Source organism: Nyctereutes procyonoides, unplaced genomic scaffold (genome assembly GCF_905146905.1).
Source record: "Nyctereutes procyonoides isolate TBG_1078 unplaced genomic scaffold, NYPRO_anot_genome, whole genome shotgun sequence".
NCBI lineage: Eukaryota > Metazoa > Chordata > Mammalia > Carnivora > Canidae > Nyctereutes > Nyctereutes procyonoides.
In genome coordinates this window covers 42,956,671-42,979,824 of record NW_026575051.1, presented here as the reverse complement: position 1 = coordinate 42,979,824, position 23,154 = coordinate 42,956,671, and the positions used below count along the sequence as shown (strand labels likewise).

Below are 23,154 nucleotides of genomic sequence, written 5' to 3'. Positions count from 1 at the left end.
CATCGCGGTTAGATTTCTTCCTGGAGCAAAAGGGTAGTAAAGAGTCTGACTCCATTTTTTAAGTATTTGACCTCTGACATTTTTAAACCCTACTTCTCATTCTTCCTCTCTTGCCCCACATCTGGGTAAATCAGTAAGAAGGCCCCAGCACTCCTTCCCTGGGTGGGGGGCAGGGAGGGAGTTCAACCCAAACAAACTCGGGGAATCCTCACCCTGGCCCCACCCCTTAACTGCAATAAAAATCAGAGATACTCTCTGACTAAGCCATTCTAGACCAGTTTTGATGTCTGCTCTCTCTAGAAAGTCCCATTAAGTAAGTAATAAAGCTTTTCATACTTATTTGGGATGTGTGTATGGTGTCATCAATCTTAAAATCCAAACCAGTTTAGGATGGGGAGGTTAATCCCAGCCTCAATGCGGCAACCAAAAACAGCTGGAGAAGCAAGCAGTGTTGCATAGTTGATGACCACATGACCACCTTTGCAAGGGGTCTTCCTTCTCTTGCTCTTGGCTTATGCACTGACTCTGATGCAAGCTGGGGAACATGCACTTGGAATCACACTGTTGCCTACTGGCACGCTTGTGCTTTGAGTTGTGCTGTGGCAGTGCTGCATCTGCTGAGTCCTAGAGTTTCTGTTTAAGGAGTTAATCTAAATTGAAGTTTCAAAAATTGGAGCTTAGGTACAGGATTATGGAATTGGAGGAGGGGTGTCACAGATCTCCTTAAGTGGTCCTAGGTCATGTGTCCTGGCCCAGACTTATCAGTATGTCTTGGACTGAATCATGTGTCTCAATTCCAGCATAAGCTATGACCTACACTAGGCTCAGGAGGATAGCTCTCATCCTGTGACCATTGGTTGTATAGACCCCACTCTAGAGTGCTCACGGGAAAGAGTGATACTCTATACAATATACAAACCCATCATGTGGCCACTTGTGTAAGGGAGAATCTTTACTCTGAGTCATGCCAGACTCCATGTTCCTAAAAGCAGATGGTTCACTAGGACCCTTTGCCTAAAATGTCTCTGGTTCTACTGCTATCCATGGTTCTGTCACCAAAAAAGATCCTGATCATCAGGGCTATAAAGAAAAATACACATGGCATTCCCATAAGGCACAGAATATTATGAAAAGCAGACTCCTAAAGGAAAAGAGGATGCCATTATCCTACTGGATAACTGTAAAATGGACTGACAATTACTCTAGGTTCTATTGAATGCAGAGATTTATCAGCATGCCAAAGAATTATTTCAAAACTGACTTAGGCCCAGACTCCCTAACATGTAGAAAGCAACATGGAGAGAGTTTCCTAACCCTGACAATACTGAGTAGGGACTCTTTATAAGAAGAAACATAAATAGGAGCAGAGTAAAGAGAACCCCTCAAAAGTATATCCAGTGGCCACCTACAGGAGGTAGAACAGACCACTAGAGGGAGAGGAATCAAAAACTGAAATAGTGTTTGGCAATTTGACCCAATTATAAATCCAAGCTATATTAAAATAATTTATATAACAGTATACAGGCTTTTGTACTTCTACAACATAAATTCTAAATTAATCAGCTAAGATACACCAATTGGCCTTTATGATCTTGATCAATACTGGTGTTCAACTTACAATTATAGAGAGGAGTCCAATAAATTTAAACAAGGCACTTCCCATACTCTTACAGGAGAGTAAGAGTGATCCCAACACTCTTGTTGAGTGATCCCAACAAATAGGGATGCCTCACCTTCACCACCAGAACTACTGTCTTTCCTAAATTTCCTATAGTCATAGGGCCCATTGACTAAAATAGCCCATGGTGGGCATGGATGCTTTAACCCAACAAGTAATAAACTGAAATAAAATTAGATCTTAAGAACTTACAATTTGCCTAACAAAATGGGATTTCATGGACCTTCCCCTACAGCTAAAATGGTTAATATAGCCCAATATAGATTAAAACAAGACCTCTAGGAATTGTGACTCACCACATAAGACCTACAAAAGGAGACATTATCCCTTCTGCTTTCCTCTTGGTTGTTCAATTTGGACAATGCTCAAACCTGATAAAAAATGAATGGTATCTAACAGTGGATTATTACAACCTTAATGCCATGGTATCAGCAATTAAGACCCTTATACTTAATATCATTGAAATCCCTGACTCTGTCCAATCAATAACTGGAACATACTTTGCTATTTTTACATTTGGCAAATATGTTCTATTAAGTTTCTATTTCAACAGCCTCTCAGCCACAATTTGCCTTCACCTTTGATGGGGCATGATGCACTTTTACCGGCTGTCCATATGGTATCTCAACAGCCTTGCCCTCCCACACAATCTCTGCAGGCAAGGTCTTCATCACATCCACCTTCCAGGAACACAGGTATGATCTTACATTGATGACATCTTCCTCTTCTGAGATTCATTTGACACATTCATTGAAGATATACAAATAGTAACAAAGGAACTCTCCAAAAGGGATGCATCATTGAGCTACAAAAAGTGTCTCAGTTAAATTCCTAGGAATTATGTTGTCAGTCAAGGCTGTTCCATCCCTAACACTCAGAAAATAATCAATGACCCTCTCAGCATCCATAATTTTAAACAAACCCAATACCTTTTCAGATTTTTTGGATTCTAGAGGCAACATATTCCTCATTTACAAATTTTACTGCAGTTAATTTATGCTGTTACTTGCAAACTGGCCTGCCTTGAATAGGGTCCCTTCCAACAAAAGGCTCTAGAATCTGTCCAAAGTACATCGTAACAGGCCCTCCCATTAATGCTTTCCAGAGACTCCTTCACTTGGAGGCTTTAGCAACCTCCTCTCATGCCTCCTAGAGTCTCTGGCCCACCTATGATGACAATAAGTTGCCCGTGTGCCTCTCATATTATTTTTTTTAAGATTTTATTTATTTATTCATGAGAGACACACAGAGAGAGGCAGAGACATAGGCAGAGGGAGAAGCAGGCTCCATGCAGGGAGCCTGATGTGTGAGACTCGATCCCAGAACTCCAGGATCACGCCCTGAGCCCAAGGCAGACGCTTAACCACTGAACCACCCAGGTGTCCCGAGCCTCTCATATTAGAAGCTGACCCCCTTACCTCTAGGCTGCACACCATTTGAACATCAACTGGTGGCTGCATATTGTGTTTTTCTGGAAACAAAGGCCCTCCATTCACGACTCGCCACACCCAGGTACTCCTTATGCCTTGGATCACTGAGGCAGCACCCAGCAGACTGGGCACAGTCACAGAGGCCTCCTTATTAAAATGGAAATGGTAGAGCCAAACCTTGGCCTTCTGTAGGAGGAAGTGGCTTATCTGGACCTTAGTCCCTTGCCAAATGTAACGGTGCTAGAGGAAGTCATTCTCCACCCCCTAGACCCACTGGCCACCATGGGAGAGAGTATGTGTGTGTTTGATTGAAACTCAGGATGAGCTGAGTAATCAAAAAAAAAAAAAGGGGGGGGAGTTCATTTACTTTACCTATGGTAAGATCACTGTAATGTGTCATGGAACCCTCTAGCAAGCTGCTGCTATCCATCCTCCAAGCAGGACAATCTTGATTAAGGACAAGACCCAAGGGTCAGCACAATTGGCCAAACATGTAGTCATCTTAGCAGAAGATGCTTGACTAAAAATTGGTCCAACATGCTTTTTTTTTTTTTTACAGAATCTTGGAAAATTGCCAATTATCTGGCCACTTAGTTTGACCAATGGCAAAAACAATCCCTGATCTGAGGTTACCTCCTTTGGGCTAAAAAATCTATGGGAAAAAAAAAATCCATGGGAATTTCTTGCCTTGGATACCCAAAATAAGAATCAAGGTCATGCATGCCTGTCCATACTAAAGCCAAAAAAAAAAAAAAGCTTCATCTTATCCCTTCTGGAGTTTCAGACATTATTGATGTTCTTCTACCAAGGCATGTATTACTCTTCTCAAAGTACACACTGCAGACTCCTCAATAAGATATCCCATGAAACTTCAATAAACCTTAATGGCTGCATGCTCTAAGTCTCGTAGAGGGTCATTATGGCTTACTTAAATAAGTTCAAAATAAATTAAATGAGCTGTAGTACCTTCAGTCATCCATCAAACATCAGTAGTGAATTAAATAATTGAGTCTGACTCCATCTGTGATGCCTGAATACTGACAACTTTCAAACCCCATTTTTGCTGTTCCCATTTTTTGCCCCACATATGGACAAGCCCATAAAAATACTTATGAGTTTCATCCCTTGGTATGAAACTCATCTGCTGGGTAGTTGTAACCATAAGGACCCAGAACCCTCACTCTAGCCCCACCCCCTAATCACCATGAAAAGAAAGCAAAGCCCTGCTCTCCCAGAAAAATCCCATTATGGGAGTAATAAACCTTTTTATACCCTCTTGATGCATGTGTGATCATCAGTCTTAATGTTCAAACTAATTTGAGGTGGACGTATTTTCTTACCCTCTGGAGGACAACCACAGTTGTGTGAATCACCCTCCTGCTAATCGACCTTCAAAAGCTCCCCCACTGTCCACTAAATTAAATAGAAACTGTTTATCATAGCTACAGATTTATCTTTCTAGTCTCACTTTCCATCATACTCCTTATAAACATAATGCTTTAAATGTTATTGTGGCTAGGCACACTAGGTCTTTAATTGCCTCCATTCTCTTTGCTTATGCTGTTCCCTCTGTCTTCTGATTTCCCTTCCATTCACCATCTCTATTTGCTCCTTCTTCAAGATCATCTTAAAAGTGAATCCTTCCGTAAACCCTTTTCTGAGTCTCCTAACCAGATAAACTCTCTTCCTGCTTTGAACTTTGTACCTTACTGTTCGAATCTCTGATAGTGCTTTATCATGTTCTACCCTATAACATAGTCCTTCACATCTTGCTTGCTCCTAAAGCTCATGGGTTGAGACCATGAGCCCTGGAAACAGACCTGAATGAATGAATGAATGAATATTCCACATCTGATTCTTGCTACCTATTCGCCAGTGGGAAAGTCACCTCTTCTCACTAAGCCTCAATCCCTCCCAGATGAGAAGAAATAAAACCTTACATGTGGAAAAAAAAAAAAAAAATCTTACATGTGAAGGGTTTTGCCGACTGTTTTATACTCAACACTCAATAAAATGTTAGCTATTATCATACTTATTCTCTACTGGATCCAAAACAATTTTATGTCAGAAACTCATTTTCAATCCAATGCAACAATAGTGCCTGGTATATAGAAAGCATTTCACAAATAACTATTGAATTAAATGAATAAATGGTTTATAGAACCTCATTGAAATTTTAAAGCAAATTAACAATAAGATTAGGACAATTGAATCAGATGCATGGAATCTAAGTCAATTCTACGTATGCACACACAAATCATCTAAAAAGAGTAAATTCAAGCAAAGACACAGGTTTGTCTTGAAAACTGCTTGCTAACTTGTAACTAGCTAAATTACTTTCTCAGATGTTCCTCCACACCTCACACCACCTGTAACCTACAAGTGTGTGTAGAGACACACACATACCACTTTAACTACGTTATGGGCTTAGCTATTCCCTAATTTTGTTACTTTAACAAAAAGTAACAAAAAGTAGACATTTGTTTACTTAATCCATTTGTGGATTAAAAACAGTGACAAGTTAAATGGCAACTTAAGGTTTCTTTCTGTTCAAAATCCTGTTCACAGATCATTCAACACTGTGTAAAAAGTACGATGTTAGATTTAAAATATATAGTGAACTCTGCTGGTGTGTGTTTAATATTCCTAATTTAAATAGACATCAAAAATATCTTTAGGGGTTAGAAAAAGGATTATGGCTTTTTTTTAAAAAAAGATTTTATTTATATATTAACGAGAGAGAGAAAGACAGAGAGAGAGAGGCAGAGATACAGGCAGAGGGAGAGTAGGCTCCATGCAGGTAGCCCCATGTGGGACTCGATCCCGGGTCTCCAGGATCAGGCCCTGGGCCGAAGGCAGCACTAAACCGCTGAGCTACCCGGGTAGCCCAGATTATGGTTTTTGATGCAGTAATTCTCCTTCAAGGATCTCTTTTAGGGAAAAATGAAAGATGTAGAAACACAGAGAGGTACAACAGTACTTGTGAGAACATTAGTTTAAATTGCAAGAAACATCCTATATGTGTAAAATATGTGATTGCCTGTGTAGTTTAAAACCAGATATAAGGGTACCTGGGTGGCTCAATGGTTAAGTGTCTGCCTTGAGCTCAGGTCGTGATCCCGGGGTCCTGGGATCGAGTCCTGCATCAGGCTCCCCGTAGGGAGCCTGCTTCTCCCTCTGCCTATGTCTCTGCCTCTCTCTCTGTACCTCTCATGAATAAAAACATAAAATCTTAAAACCAGATATAAAATTGTTTTTAATGATACTGTGGAATGTTCATAACATCATAAGTGAAAAGGCAAGCTACAACATGGCATAAACAAATGGCAGTTTACTCAATCTTGAATTTTTTCTGTAGTGATAGGATAACATGATGTTTCTTTCCCTCCTGCATAAATAATCTACAGGAAACATGCATGAGTAAATTTTAAAATGTCTTTTAAATGTTTAATAGCCATGTATTTGCCTTGATCTGTAAGAACCACCACAGAATGTCTAAGTGAACGATAAAGTCCTCTTTAAAAACAGTTCACTGACTGTATTTTAAAACTTGGAGAACCTCGCATACAGAGAAATGTGTATTTGCAAATTGATCCACCTAATCTTTCAGTCAGTGCAATTCTCCTGGATGCAAATAGTCACCTTGAAATGTTGTGTATCATGGTTCTCCCTGGAGAAGATACAGAAGTAGGAATAGGATCGCGGGGGTAGAGAATTAGGGAAATTTTTAAAATTCCATTTTCTCAAAAAGCCCATCTTGATAACATCCTCCGTTCTTTAAAATATATTATTAAATATTTGCTTTTCACCAAAAAAGTATTATAGTCATATTTTAAGGCTCTACTTCCTTAAAAACAACTGCATCCCTACGCTGACCACATTAAACTGCGAATCACAAATAAATCCCATTATTATAAAGTGTCAGCTAAACATAAACCGCATTTGTTTTTTATAAACTTTTACATACAAGTTTATGATGTAACAATCACAATCCTGAACCTTAAACCATATTTTTATTTTCAATAGCAAAGCAAATCTTAATTTCCCATGTGATACATTATGAGGCACTCATGATAGATTTCTCTTAAAATTCACATAAGAAACCTTTTGTGATCTGTGGCATACATAGGGACTCTCACGTTTGGTCCCATGTACATGAAGACAATAAACAAACACATCAGCAGTAGGGCTGCCAGGATTTGGCCCATCAGTCCACTGGTTTTTTCCTGCATGATACAGATTTGCATTGGTTTAGATTCCCTGTTTGATCTAGGCCCTCAAAGCATGGGTGGTAGCATGCACCTGACGCAGGCACAGGCCAGAGGACTAGACCTGAGCATGCAAAACTGACCCTCTCTCTTGTCATGAACTTGGTCTCATTTGTTTAATGTTCTGACCAGCTGAGCTAACTCATTTTTAAAGATAGAATTATACAAGCTAGCACACAGCTTTCCAGAGTTTTATTTTTCTTTTCAAAGGAAATACCATCATTAAATTTCCAAAATATTTCCTATCATAGACCCAGAGGAGCTTTATGGTAATATGACTGCTATGAAAAAAATTATCTCAAACATATTTAAGGCATTTGGAGGAATCTAAAGCATAATTTTTAACACAATAGAAGTGAAATTTAGATCAAATCAAAACATATTGAATGAGTGAGTACAAAGCAAAAACAATAAAACTAATATATTCCCAGCAATTGCCTTTTATTTTGGATGTGGGAATTCCAAAGGTCTGAAGGTAGGTAATTAGTAATACCATCATGTGACAAAGAGCATAAGAAGGGGAGTTGGGAACCCTGAGATCTAGTCTTGGTTGTCATTACATAGCATAATGATACATCACAATTATCAATTTCTTCATCTGTAGACTAGAAAAGTGGGCTTGACACATCTAAGAGCCCTTCGAATTTTGAAATAGTAAGAGTTATTACTCCTGTTAAAATTATATAAATCACATATTAAATATTTTTTAATCTAGATTTAACCATGACCAAGTTAGAGCTGCTAAAATGTTTTAAGATAAAACACAAATGAAGCCAGCCTGCATTTCTGAATCATTTATAAGGATAGAACAGAAAAATAATTGTACAAAACACCCTCAAGGATCTGTTTTTCTCCATCTCAAAGAAGACAGAATCACCTGTTTTCTTAATTATTTCTAATGCAGCACTGCAATATTACTGAAAGATTTATAAAAGACACTGTCAAGGTTTTTTTTCATATATTTTCTAGAAATAGAATTTCCTCCCTTCCCTCTCTTTTACTGTGAAAAATCCTCACACAAGTATAAAAGTGAAACCTGAATCTCATCTAATAAATGTCAGTCTTCACTTTATGGTGCTGCTCTTTGAAGGATGGATAACTGAATGGATTTTGGAACAGGAAGAAAGCATATGCCAAATTGTTTTTAACCTTGTAAAAATCCCTATGGTTATCTCTTTTAGTGTAGTCTTCAGAGAAAAACTTAAGTGGAAAGCAGAAATTATATGAAAGTCTCCCAATATAGAGCTGCAAAGTCTATAATGTCCTCAAGAAGGTAAGCCCTGTATGAAACCTTAGGCCAAAAGGGGCAGAGTAAAACAGCACCCCTAAGGAAATAATCACAGTTCATTGGGACCTTCTTCTTCTTCTTCTTTTTTTTTTTTTACATCTATCTTAATCAAAAAGACAGAAAACAAAAATGTTATTTCTAATTAAATACTGAGCACAATCCACATTTGCTGCTACTCAAGATACTGTAAAAGAATTTACCATTTGTGACTTACTCATTTATATCAACTCACTTTCCCCACTTCTGAAAAAAAAAAAGAAAATCATGTCTATTATTGATAGTATGTAGCTCCTTTTCCTTTAAAAAATTTTATTGACTGTGCTTCAAACTCTTTTTATTTTGTCAGAAAAATCCATCAGCCAAAGGTACAAATGTGCCTTATAGGTTACCACTGAATCACAGGAGGCAGCAAAATTGATTATATATATATATATTATATATATATTATATATATATAATATATATATTAATGTATCAAACTGAATGGTTACATTGAAAGGGGTGGTTACAATTCAGGGTCAAATAGTGTATTATCCTAAAATCTTGCACTTTAAATAGAAATTTATTGGACATTTTAATAGCTTTTTAAATTGAGGGATTTATCAAGTGCTTAAATTTTTAAGTATTTTTCTAACTTTCTTCAAATGAAACTTGTAAAGGATAAATGAAGGATGTTTATTTTAAAAAATGAATTACTTGTAAGCTTCCAGGATTAGTAACGCATAATGATACTAAAGATCAGGGTTTAAAACACTTAAAGTTATGATACTTTTAATTTTGTTTCATTTTTCCTATATTCCCATATGCTTATTGGATTTATATAGCACATATCTTCTAAGGAACTTAGACTGCCTTAGGAGTTTATAGACTTAAGAGTATTATGACTGCACAATAGCAATTGTTTCCAACAGTAATATTTTTTGTCCAAAGAATGTTCTGTTGTTATGTATTGGGAGAATAGCAAGGAGTGGTGTGACAGAAAAGAGAGCAGCAACAAATTGGGCAGTTCATGCAAAGGAAGAAGGCAGTTCATGCAGAAGTTCATGCAAGAGGATGAAAAAGTAAGAAATCGTAACTTCACAAAAGCCATCCACCTAGCAGGTGAAAACAGCTGTGCTTTATCCTGGATCCCGCTTCAGTAAGTGGATGAGAAAAACTAGACTAATGAATCTGCTGCTTTCTTGGATCTTAGATAGAGCTCAGTTTTCAACTATTAGATTATCATATAATGAAGAAGAAATAATTCTTCTAAATAGATTATAAGTATTACAATTACAATTGCTTTTCCACAATATCAGCCGACTTTCTAGTGAAAGTCTATCAGTAGTTGATTTCTAAGATGGTGTGTGTGCCCTTATTTATTAGATGTTTTCACTATTTTTGGCAGGCTAATATCTTCATCATTCTTAGGAAATAATGGCAGCTAGCCAGCTTATGAATTCCTGGTGAACACTTAAAATGTTTAATGGAATATTAAGTACCATATATTTAACCTTTCCTTGGGTAATTAATTACAGGATCTGAAATATCTCCTATAAGTAATAAATACCATATTTCATAAAATGAGCCTTATGAAACTTAATATAGTTAAAACTTCATATTCTGACTACAGAGTCTAAACAAGGAAGATTCATAAATTTTTAGCCTAATTTTGAAAACTTCTCAATTTAACTCAAAGAATAGGCAAAGATCTCTAGAACCTAAAGGACTACAACCCTATATATATCCTTTATAAAAATATAGAAATGTACATTTTATTTCAAATATAAAACAGTATAGAACACTATTAATTTAATGAGAAATAAAGCCCGAAGACTTATTGATACAAGTTTACCTACACTGTATGTTAAACAATAATGGCTAAAGTCACTTTTTATAATAGCTTGGAGATTTATGGAATTTACTTTTAAGCTTAATTGGCAAATAACAAACTGAAAAGAAGAAAATCTTGTCTATTACTGATAGTAGCAATTGGTTAACCAATTGCTGCTTATTTACACCTAAATGTGATTTATTCTTCACAAGGGTGTATATACTAACACAGAGCTTAGATAAAATAAAAATATTCCCAAATTCTTAAATACTGAACTGAACACAACCTATGACCAGCTGAGACACTTGTTTATGGATATAGACATCTCTTCCTCAAATTCATATCCTGTCATGACAGTTTTTTAGACATACAAGCAGGATCTCTGATAAACTACTGACCATGTATGTCCCATTTTAAATGTTTTTTTAAAGATATTCTCAAGAAAACCTAAGTCCCAATTTATATTATCATCTTAGGAAATTTTTTTTAAATTTACACTTTTAAATCTTTTATTTTAGAATATTGTGTTTTTAAGGTACTTCATGTTAAAACATTTGCATTGTATGTTTCATATTCTACTCTAAAAACCCACAGAACAATTTCATATAGGAAGTTTTTATTAAGTAATTTTGTTCCATTCTAACAACTTAGCCTAGAAAAAGCTCCAATCTGTGAGCTATCTATCATACAGAACCGTCCCCTCCTACCAACTCTATAATGCTCTTATAAAATTGTTTTTTCATGAATAGCATTAACTTTGGGACCAGGAGAAGTCTATTACATGAATATTCAAATTCTCTATTTAAATCCTGAAAGGATCCACCATCTCAAAACTATTTTCCAAGTCTATTTATTTGAGACACCACTCCACTTTCATTTTCAGCTATAACTAATACCATAAATACCATCAGAACCAAGACCATTCAACATCATTGCCCCTAATCCTTTTTTTTTTCCAAATAGCAAACTTAACACAACTGTAATTCTTTTAAGAATCTTTATTGAAGTTTTTCTTAACAATTTAGTCTGTTGGACCTCAATGCAGTTTATAAAAAAACTTCAGTATAGTTTCATATAAACTGCAACCAAAAAAGTATTTCACTTTGTCAAAGAAGTTATCTGAAGTTGCAAGGTATTTTTTGTAATAGGTAGAACAGTAAAATGTAAGCATGCTCCCGGATGCAGGTGCTCCTGTGTACTACGGAGTTACTTTGAAGAGCTTGCTAAGATCTGCAGGCAGTTTATGGAATGCACTTATTTTCTCCACAATTTAGGTACATGGGAATAAAACTGATATTTACGAATAAAGTATTTTTCTCAAAAAAGTTGAGGCAGCTTTTGTTGAATGCTATCTGTGTGGGTACACTGGCTACACCTCGAACTGTACTAAGAGAAACAGACAGCCAGGAGTCCATGTTCATGCTGAAACTTGAAAAATTCCTCCTCAAGTGTTGAGTTCCAAGAAAAGGGAGAGGATAAAACACTATGCACAGTTCTTCATCGTCTTACGTTAACAAGACACACCAAGAAACTTCGCATAAGGAGGGAGCAAATTCCCTTCACGGCCTTCAGTCAAGGTCAGTGGTGTCCAGAGGGGAGGAGGGTGGAAGTGGAGCGAGCCTAGACGAAATAAAGCTTAAGTCTACGTCTCATGCATGGGTGTCCTTGTTCTGTCCCCGACTGTTTCTCAGACATCCGAATTAGAACTGAGGTTTGTTAACCTGGGGTCTGCATTGATTTCATATCTGTAGTGATACCCTTCCATGTGATCCCTGCAGGCATCTCTGATGTTATGCATCCACTTCTTTATCCCCTTGCGGTTCAAATACAAAACCAGTAGGAAGATGGCGCCTATCAGGGCTAAAACAATACCTAGGAAGACATAAGAAGTCTGCAGGGATGGAGGGAGGATAGGCTCACAGTCCAGGTGGGAGCTGTTGAGTTCCAAGAGGGCCCGATTCCTCATTTTCTCCGGGAACGCACAGGTGAGCCCGGCTTTGCCCGGCACTACCTCTGTCTCCTTGAGCCAGGCCACCATGTCTGCCATGTGACAATCGCAGACCCAGGGGTTGTTGTCCAGGAAGACCCTGACGTGGGGCAGGCTCTGCAGCTCCGCCAGGGTGGCGTTGTGAAGGACCTTGAGGGCGTTGTCCTCCAGGTGGAGGCTCTCCAAGTGCGTCAGGTTGCGGAAGGACACGTAGGTTAGGCTCACCAGCGAGTTATTGCGCAGGTCCAGGTGCCGGAGGCCGGGGAGCTGGGCCAGGACGTCCCGAGGCAGGTAGAGGAAGCGGTTGCTGGCCAGCTCCAGGCACTGCAGCCCGCGAAGCGCGCGGCCCGCTCGGAGAGCAGCCGCCACCATGCCCTCGAAGCTCCGGTTCTGCCGCCAGTCGTCAGGGGGCACTATGTGGTTCAGCATCAGCTCCAGCAGGGGGCTGGGGGCCGAGAGGCTGGCGTCGCTGCCCGCGAAGGCGAAGGCGCTGAGGTTGCCCAGCGGGTTGTGGCTGAGGTCGAGCTGGCGCAGGCTGGGCAGATGCTCGAAGGCGCCGGCGCACACCTCCTGCAGGCTGCTGCCGCTCAGGTTGAGCGCGGCCAGCTCGGCCAGCGGCGGCCGGCGGGCGAAGGCGCCGGGGGGGAGCACCGCCAGCTGGTTGCCCGTGAGGAAGAGGTTGCGCACGTAGGGGGGCAGGTCCGCCGGCACCGCGGTCAGGTTGCGGTTAACGCACTTGACCGTGCGCGCCGCCTCCGAGCACTCGCAAGCCTGGGGGCATTGGCCCGGCAGCGGGGGCGGGGCGGACACCGCGGAGGCCGGCGGCGACGCGGGGGAGGCGGAGGGCGCCGAGGAGGTGAGCGAGGACGAGGAGACCCAGCCCAGGAGCACCAGCGCCAGCCGCGCCAGCCGCAACCGCCCGTCCCCGGCGGCGGGGCCCCGGGAGCACGCCCCAGGCATCGCGGCGCGGCTCTCCCCGGAGCAGGGCTGGGACGGCGCCCGCTCCGAAGGCTCAGGGGCTGGGGCCGGAGGGCGCGGGCCGGCCCGAAGCGGCTGGAGAAAACTTTCCTCGCGTGGGAGCGCGGGAGGGACGCCGCGGCCGGAGCTGGGCGGAACCCGAGTCCCCCGGCGTCCCCCTCCCGGGGTCGGCTCCCCCGCCCCTTCCCTCTCCGGAAAGTACGCACGGCGGGCGGGTCGGGGCTCTCAGCTCCGCGCTCCTCCTCCGCGCGCTCGTCCTCCAGCCGCCGCCCCCGGGGGGCACCTCCCGGCCTCTTTTGTTGGCGCCGCACGCTCGGTCTGCTCCGGGACCTGGGGCAGGCGGGAGAGAAGCGTGAGGCGCGGCGGCGGCGGCCCGACCCGGCAGCTGCCCCGAGCGCGGGACCCGGGCTCTCCCAGCCGAGTCGCCCCACTCGGTCCCCAGCACCGCCCCGCGAAAGCCCGTCCGGGTTTCTCCGCCCCCCACCCCAGTTCCACGCACATGCTTACCCGGGAGAGGGGTGCGCGTCCTTCTGCCCAGGCCCACACTACATATATATGTATCCCCCGTTCCAGCCTCCCGCCCTCCTCCCCTCCCGAGCGGGTTCGCCCCCCCACCCCCCACCCCGGTCTAACTTCTCGCTAAATCCCCAGCGCCTTCCCGACCAAACTTCTCACTCTCCCAGCTCCAGCCCCGCCGCCCCCGCCGGCGACCTGCCTTCCGGGGTCTCCGCCCCCGCCCCCGCCCGGACCTCCCCTCCCCGCTCCAGGTTTGGAGGAGAGGGAAGTTTCAGGTTACAGGAGTCTTTTGATCTCTTTTGGTACCTTCCCGGATTAGCAGGAAGTGGAGGACCCGGCAGCTGTCGCCGCCCCCTCCTCCCTTCTCCCTCCTCCCTCCCCCCCTCCCTCCTCCCCGGGCCGCGCCCCCGCTAGCCCCTCCGATCCCGTTGGGGGGTTCGAGTCCGCTCCAAGGAGGAGGGGAGACGCCGCGAACAAAGCGGCCGTGGGACCCCGGAGCTACGCTACTCTCCCTCCAGAGGAGGGGGGTGCCCGCGCCGCCCGGGGTGCGCCTCCGCCGCGGGCTCCCCACCGCTCACCTCCGAAGCCCACGCAGTCCGCCCCGAGTCTCGGCGACTTCTCCGCTCGGCGCTGCGGGCGCCGACTCTCCTCGCACCCCGGCCCCTGGCCCAACCTCCGCAGCTGGGAAAAACCAACCCGGGGGGCGGGGGAGGGCCGGGCCTGCTGGAGGCATTTCCCCCGCCGCGCCGCCCCCCTGGCAGCCCGCAGCAGGGGGACTTAAGGAAGGACTCTGGGGTGAAGGGGGGCACCTGGGCCGCGCGCTTCCTCCGGGTGAAAATTAACAAGGAATGTGTCGGAAAAGGTGAGGGAATCCCTCTCTCTCCCCCCTCCCCTGTATCCTTTGGTGGTTCCTCATTTTGCCTACTGTATTTACCTTGGACCTGAAGAAAACCGCGGGTGAATCTCGTGCAGGTCACCCTGATTTTAGGGACCTAGGGCCGCAGGGAGGTAGATTTAGGCGTGACAGCGCAACGCGAAGCCGCGACATCAAGAAAAGAGCAGAAAAGGTACAGCGGCGGCAGCAAAACGCCCAGCAAGCTGCAAGGGAGCTTCAGAAAGTCTTCCCACCAAAGTGTACCTTACATGCCTACTTGAGGTTTAGGTGTAATTATGCGTCCCCACCTGTCCCGTCCTGCCTAACCCCCCCCCCCTTCATGGATAGTCACGGAACTTCAGAACGGAGAGAGCCAACTTTAAAGGGGTGGGGGAGGATCAGGGGAGAGAAGATTCGTTCTTGATTCATTGCCTTTTTTTTCCTCCCCAAATTAAAAGCAGAGGGAGAAAACAGCAGCCAAAGCATCCTAGAAAGAAAAGGCAAATAGCAATGACTTGAGTCACCCAGGAAAGCGGATGTGGCCCCGGTGTGTCAGCGCAAGTTACTTAAACTGCGAGAGCCCACGCGGCGGAATGGGGGATGGAAAGTGGCCGCTCTTAGAGGACAGAAGTTTGGTCCAGAAGTCTATCCTTCCAGGGACGCCTGGCCAGAAGGGGGAAGTGGAGAGGATGGAGTCGGGGGAAGGGACAGATTGACTCTTTACCTGGAGGAGCAGATATATCGGAGGGCTTTAGGGTCCTGAAGGCTCCACCCTTGCTCTCTCAAGGACTCTGTATTCCCAGAATTTTCCTGAGAGGGTGAGAAGATGCTGGTAGTCCCAGATTCTTCATTTGAGAGGGAGAATGGCAACTAAAGGAAATAGTTGGGAAAATTAAGTTCTGGAAGGTAATATAAAAAGGAGCAAATAAGGAATGCTGAAGTTTGTGCCTGTGATACGTCCCTGTAGCGTGAAGAAATGCCCCAACCCTCAAGCTGATTCCTGATTACTTTTTAGAAAGAGATAGTCTGCAGAGTCAATAGCAAAAACGGCCCAGACAAGACCTAGAGGGGTTGGAGTCTGCCGAGATTTGTACAAAAAACCAGTCTTGCTAATTGGTATCTTCAGGGTTATCTAAGTTTTTTTTTTTTTCCCTCTTATTTTTAAGTGTTTTGCAACAAGAATGTGAAACACTTTGAACAAAGAATCTCAAAAGCTATCGTCATGTTCTGTATCCAGACTGTAGTAGCGGTTACATAATTCTATATGGGTTAAAATTAATTAAACTTTATACACCAAAGAATTGATTTTACTTTATGATAATTTTTAAAACAAAATTAATTACTCGGGGGGGGGGGAATTGTAGCAATGCTTTGGCGTGGTATGAATTCTGGTTCTGATCCAAAATGCAAGTACTCAAGGAGAATGAGAAGCACTTTAGAATTGGGAAAGGTAAAAAAAAGAAAAGAATTGGGAAAGGTAATACATATTTCTCATCTAATACTCAAATCAACTTGGCAATATCGATTTCATTAGTACTCCTGTCTGCTTATTGATGTTGTTACTCTGTTTTACAAATGAAAAAACTGGGGTTCTAGGCCAGTAATAACTAGCATGGACTGAGTGTTCTTTCCCTAGCTAAGCCTTGTGATCGCTTTAAAGAAATTATGCCTTATACTCATCGTGGCAGTATTCAGGTAGGTCCTCTTACTCCAGTTGTACAGATAAGAAAATTGAGGCAAAAATAAATTATGTAATTTGTTTGGATGAGTGGTGGATACGGGGCCCTGAGTCGTCTGCCTCTCCTACATACCCCACATTCCAACTCTAGCAAGATTAAGGAGTTTGTGCGGTCCTGCTCAGCTACACTTTGACAGAACCAAAGCCTCACCCTGGTTCTCTTTCCCCTTTTCTCCTTATTGCTCCCTGCAGCTGGCAGTTGGCTATGGCTGCTAAATTAGGACCCAGAAACTTGGGATCATCTCTAGCTCCCTCATTGACTGTTTGCCTTTGTATACCTCTGTTTCTTATTCTGTAAAATAGAAACACTAATAAAACTTTAAGGCATTTGCATTAGAATTGAGATAATATATGTAACACACTTAGCAAAATTGCCTGTTATTATTGTGCCCTCCTGGATTAGTCTCCCTCTCAGGATTTATTGTGCAACTATATATCTTTAAGTATGCTAATGATAAAAGTATAAAGATGAATAGTTTATGGTCCTCTTACACTAGAATTGCCAGAATTAGCAAACAAAACAAATACAGGGCATCCAGTTAAATTTGAATTTCAGATAAATAATGAATAATTTTTTAGTATAAGTATGTCCTACATAGTATTTGGGATGTATTTAATAGTAAAAAAAAAAAATCCATTGTTTACTTGAAATTCTAATTTAACTGGGCATACCCTTATTTGATCTGACAGCCAGGGAACTTGTACCCTGATGGAAGAAACAGTCACAGAAACTAAAGCTTTCAATGTACAACATTGATTGCAATTTGTTGTGTATCTTTCCAATCTCCTCTCTCTTGTATATATTTTAATTGTTTCTGCTATTTTTATATGAATGGGATCATAGTGTATGTATTATTCATAAATTTTCTTATTTTAGGACAATCATATATCATTCTATGTCCAAACATATAGGTTTGCTTTTTTCTTTTTTTAAGATTGCAAAATATTCCGTGCTTTGAATTGTTATACCACATTTTTTAAATTGCCTTATTGAAAGACGTTTAGATCAGTAACTGCTTTTTAAAGAAGTTTCCTTCAAGTGAGAAAAGCTTAGTAGGATCCATTCTATTTGGATTGTCTTAAGCATTTAATTATCTTAAATTATCATATTTGCCTTACTCCTGACAGCTTGAAAAATTTTTGTGTGAGATGCTATTTCCATGCTCTAGAGGAGGACAGAAGATTTCAGAGCACATTTGTTCCCCATTTATTCTTTCATTCCAAAATGAAATAAAAGGAGGATCTGAATGTCCTAATGGAGAAGAACCTATTTAGTGTATTTCAATAGGTCACTTTGTAGCCTCCAGGAAAATGTCTCTGTACTATCATTTATTTAGATTGTCTCTACAAGATCTACTTTTCTTCTAATGACCCAAAGGAAAGTCATTAATAAATTGCTGAAATATAGTTGTTAAGTCCTAGGAAGGCAAGGAATAATGTAGTATTTAAAAAAAAAAAAAAGGATGATTGATTATGGCCAGCCTCATGAGGCAGAGGGAAGCCAAGTAATTCAACATGGACAAACATCAACATAATTTAAGACCTAATTTTGGTCTCTGCTTTAAATTAGCAAAATAACTGATAAAGGTAAATACTCTCAAATCTGAAAAATAATCTAAAACAAAATCAAGTATTGGTGAATAACATCAAGCACATATGTCATAAAACCATGAATCAATACTTTAAACCACAACAAACAACAAAGATATGGGCTTCTTGTCTAAGATATATAAAGAAGGTAAATTAAGTAAAAAATTAAACTAAGCTAAATTAAGTAAATTATGTAAAGCTAAATAAATTAAGTAAATTATAAACTTGGGTTGGGTCAAAAAGGACATTTTTTTTCATGAGTCCGTAGAGTGGGGGTTGGAGCTAGTAAAAGAAAAATATAACAAAGATGTTCCCAAATGTGTTGGAGTTTAAATAAATACTAAAGAAAGAACAAGGTAGAGTGCCATAGTTGGTGGAGAGGTTAAACTGGATGGAAATATGTGATTCTTCAAGGAAAAATATTGAAAGATAAATAAATTATATGGTAATCTGCAGAACTCCAAATAGCTAATATTAGAGGCTCATTCAACTCTGAAAGTGTTTAACTTTTTAAGACTTTTCCATATGGCCTCTACCTCATTGATGTTCTTGAGGTGCAAAGTTAGAGAGCATAAAAATCCCTACTGTCAGATTAAATTCACAGTCTAGTGGCAGAGGCTGACTATCTAACAGTAAGCATGAGGAGAGATTGTCTGGAGAAGGCTTCACTGTAGAAGCAATGCTTGAATAACTTTTTGAATTATTAGTGAGAACTCAGAGACCACAGATGGGCAAGTTGGTAGAAAGACTCAGAGAACTCGTTCAGATCTAGAGAATACATGGGGAAGAGCACAGCACATGTTGGAGGGTGTACAAGGTCAAATTTGAAATATAGTGGGATCAGATTGCTGTTTTCTTTTCTAAAAAGTTTGACTTCATCCCTTATGGTTGGGGAGCCTCTGACCATATTCAGCTAGGAAATGACAGGACCAGATGTGCATTTTAGGAAGATCGCTTTTGCTATCTGTTTGAAAGGTGAAATATGGGCAGAAAAGACTAAGGACAGGGAGAGAAGTTGAGAGATCCAAGTGCTAGTTGTTGCAGAACCTAACTAAAGTAGTGGTAAAAGATTAGTAAGGCAGGAACAGGTTACATAGACCAGTGGTTCTCAACAGAGTGACACTGCCCCTGGTGGACACTTTGAATTCTTGTGGAGGCATTTTTTTTTCTGTCTGTCCCTGTGATTGACATTTAGTGCGTAGAGGCCAGGGATAATATGCAATGAAAAGTTGTTCTGCTACCTACATGACATTCCAATATCCACCTAGACATTCATGTAGATGAAAAACCAGATTATAATTATCTCAGCCTAGAAACAACTCCATTTTACATTGAAACTGCAAGTATTTATAGTTATATTGTTTTGTTTGGAACTTTACAAAATTTTATTTCTGACAGCTATGCCATTCATGCTATTTGAATCTCTAATACAACCTACAGTATCAGTTTGCATTTGTAGTTATTGCATCCACGGTGATCTTACTTCAAAATGTCTAGTATAAAGAAAAATTATTTTCACTATTTATTTGAATATTGGTCTACTTTCTCTTAAATATCAGCCTGTTTATAAATAGGTGGAAGTATATTACCACATTAGGTCTTCTAATATAGTTATGCCCAAACATTTATAGGTTAATATTATTTAAAATTTATTTATTCTCCTTTATATTATAGTATAGTATATACTTAAAATTTATGTGTGAAGGTAAATTTTATGTAAAGAGGGGTTTCATAAAATACTGGTTTTAAAAAGGAAATACGAGTTTTAAAAATAACCTATACAGATATTTAAGAGCTAGAATCTATAAGTTGTGGTGACTTACTCAGTATGGAGGTAGGAATACAGACCTTTATCATTCGAAAAATTATAACATTATAAATAATTTCAATATTTTCAGTGATGTCCAGGAGAAATTCTAATAATTCTAGAATGAAGAGTCAAATTTGGCTGTAACAAGCTGAAAAATACCTAGAGTAAAGAATAGAATAGTGAATTTTGTTTAAAGAAAAATCTACCTTATTTGGTTGAAATTATTTTTTTCAAAGGAAATTCTGATAAATATTTAAATCAGTGATATTACCTAATACTCTTTTTCTAATGTTAAGTAATTCAACTCTGAAAGTGACATTGAAGCTTTTCCATTTCTCTAGTCCTTGCCCAAACTGGGTTCTAAACCAAAACGGGAATTCAGTCAAGAAATGGGAGCAGTTGTAATTGTATCCACCATCCAAATTCAATTAATTTCAATTAAATTTAATACAGTTCAATAAATGTTTATTAATGTGCTTTTTATTGTGGTACTTACTTTGTCTTCCAAACAGAACCACCTCCAAAGTCAGAAATTCTCCTTTAAAAAATGTCAAATCCTGACACATTGACAGGCAATCTATTGCATGTCCATGGCAGAGGTTCAACAGACAGACTTAGGCCAAAACTTGGCTACAGGACCCAAGCCTGTCTAATGTATTTTATAAGTCTTATTCAGTGAGCTAAAATACATAGGTTAATAAGTTGCCTGCTAGAACTGCTTGAAATATTTGAGGCCAATAAGTGAATATGTATCAGATTCAGTTTAGATCCTGATATAAAAGCCCAAGAAGAGAGAACTAAATATGTTGTGTATTTTGGAATAGAGATTTATCACATCACCTTGGCAGTGAAAATAAAAATGGAAGTCAAGAGTTTAACTACCGAGACAAAATCAAACCAAGGTCAGTCATATGGCTTGAGCAGTGTGGATGATAGTAGAATAAAGGAGTTGGTAATTAGTGCATGCCAAAGGATGCCTGTACTGAACTTGAACAAAACCTTTTGGAAGGTTGTGTAGCATCATGAAGTACTTGAACCCAAGAACACTGATGTGATGACATTTATGAAGGGATGATCCTCAAAATTGTTTAGCAATCAGAATGGTGCATGCAAACATGGACTAATAAGTGTTTAATAATCAGACAGGGTGCCAATAGGACTTTGTTGGTACAAGTTGCCTGAATGTAAACGTTTTTGAATATATAGCTATAGGTAGGCAGGTAGGTGATAGATAGATAGATAGATAGATAGATAGATAGATAGATAGATAGATAATAGAGTTTTCTGATAATATCAACTACACACCACAGTACGGGCTATCACTCTAAAATTGTTCCATAATTTCTAAGTTTTACCATAGGAACTGGAAGATTTTTTAAAATAAGAAAATAACCAATAGTTATTATGAAAAAGCTGAATTTATTTGTAACTTATTAGATAAATAATTTTGAAGTGTATGATGAGTGCTTCTAGGCACTGTACTGAGAACTAAGAATGCAATGGTGAATAAAACAGGCAGGGGCCCTGTTTTCATGAAAACTTATTGTTTCCACAAGTTTATTAAATCAATTATCTGAAGTGTGGGAAATCTAGTTTTCTTTTTGAATTGAATGTAAATATTTTGTTATTAAATATAGAAAACACAGTATAACAAAAATCTGTGTAGTTACTGCTCAGCTTTACAAATTCTAACATTTGGTTTCTTTTTCGATTTTCTTTTTTTTAAAAAACATTTTATTTATTTATTCATGAGAGACACGCAGAGAGAGAGGCAGAGACACAGACAGAGGGAGAAGCAGGCTCCATGCAGGGAACCCGATGTGGGACTCAATCCCGGGTCTCTAGGATCAGGCCCTGGGCTGAAGGCAGTGCTAAACCACTGAGCCACCACGGCTGCCCTCTTTTTCAATTTTCTTTTGCATATAATTAAAGCGCCTAACTTGGTAAGTTTTGACTTATGTGTACCCTTGAATAAAGAAAATGAACAGGGATCCCTGGGTGGCGCAGCGGTTTGGCGCCTGCCTTTGGCCCAGGGAGCGATCCTGGAGACCCGAGTTCGAATCCCACATCGGGCTCCCAGTGCATGGAGCCTGCTTCTCCCTCTGCCTGTGTCTCTGCCTCTCTCTCTCTCTCTCTGTGACTATCATAAATAAATAAAAAGAAAAAAAAAGAAAATTAAAAAAAAAAAGAAAATGAACGTATTTATCACCCTCAAAAGTTTCCTCATGACCTTTAATAATCACTCCATCTACATACTACCTCTACCCAAATTCATCCCCATGCAACCATTGATTTCATTTCTATCACTATAGATTAGTTTGAATTTTCTTGAATTTTATATAAATGGAATCACATAGTATGAAAACATCCATGTTGTTATGAGTATCAGTAATTCATTCTTTTTTTTTTTAACTGAGTAGTATTTTATGGTATGGATATAGGATATTTTGTTTATCCCTTTACTTGTTGATGGATATTAGTTTTGCTTCCAGTTTGGGGCTATCATACATAAGGCTCTGATAAACAATCATGTTCAAATCTTTGTGTGGATACATGCTTTCATTTCACCTGGGTAAATTACAAAAGATGGAATGGTTAAGTCATATGGCAAATTTATTTTTAACTTTTTCAGGAATTGCCAGACTGTTTTCCAGAGTGGTTATATTATTTTATATTACCTCCAGCAGTGAAGATTTCCAGTTGGTCCACATCTTTCTAACACTTGACGTGGTTAAACTTTTTAATTTTAGATATTCTAAAAAGTATGTAGTAGTATCTCATTTTGCTTTTCATTGGTCAGTGATAGTGAGCACCTTTTGATGTTCTTATTTGCCACCTGTGTTATCTTCGTTCATGAAGTGTCTGATCAATTCATTTGTCCATTTTCTAACTGGGGCTGTTTGTTTTCATGGAATTTTGGTTTTTAAAAAAATATTTGTTTATTTATTTATTTGAGGGAGAGAGTGCATGAGGAGGAGCAGAGGGAGAAGGAAAGAGAATCTCAAGCAGAAGCAGAACATGGAGTCAGATTGGGGCTCCATCCCATCCATGACCCTGAGATCATGACCTGAGCCAAAATCAAGAGTCCAACACTTAATTGATTAAACCACCCAGAAGCCCCATGGGACTGAGTTTTAATTAAGAGTTCTTTATATATATATTCTAGCTATTAAGAAATAATAAT

At 40.4% G+C, this 23,154-nt stretch overlaps 1 protein-coding gene across 1 annotated transcript; it reads right to left on the bottom strand.

The window, feature by feature from the left end:
* Positions 1–10,993: 10,993 nt before the first annotated feature.
* Positions 10,994–13,546, bottom strand: TPBG (trophoblast glycoprotein). Its single transcript, XM_055329519.1, has one exon. It carries the CDS (start codon positions 13,422–13,424, stop codon positions 12,165–12,167), a length of 1,260 nt encoding a protein of 419 aa, XP_055185494.1. The 5' UTR covers positions 13,425–13,546; the 3' UTR covers positions 10,994–12,164.
* Between the last annotated feature and the right edge of the window lie 9,608 nt (positions 13,547–23,154).

Bases quoted from the DNA above. Each gene is read 5' to 3' on its own strand.
- TPBG (XM_055329519.1), bottom strand. From the start codon at position 13,424: ATGCCTGGGGCGTGCTCCCGGGGCCCCGCCGCCGGGGACGGGCGGTTG.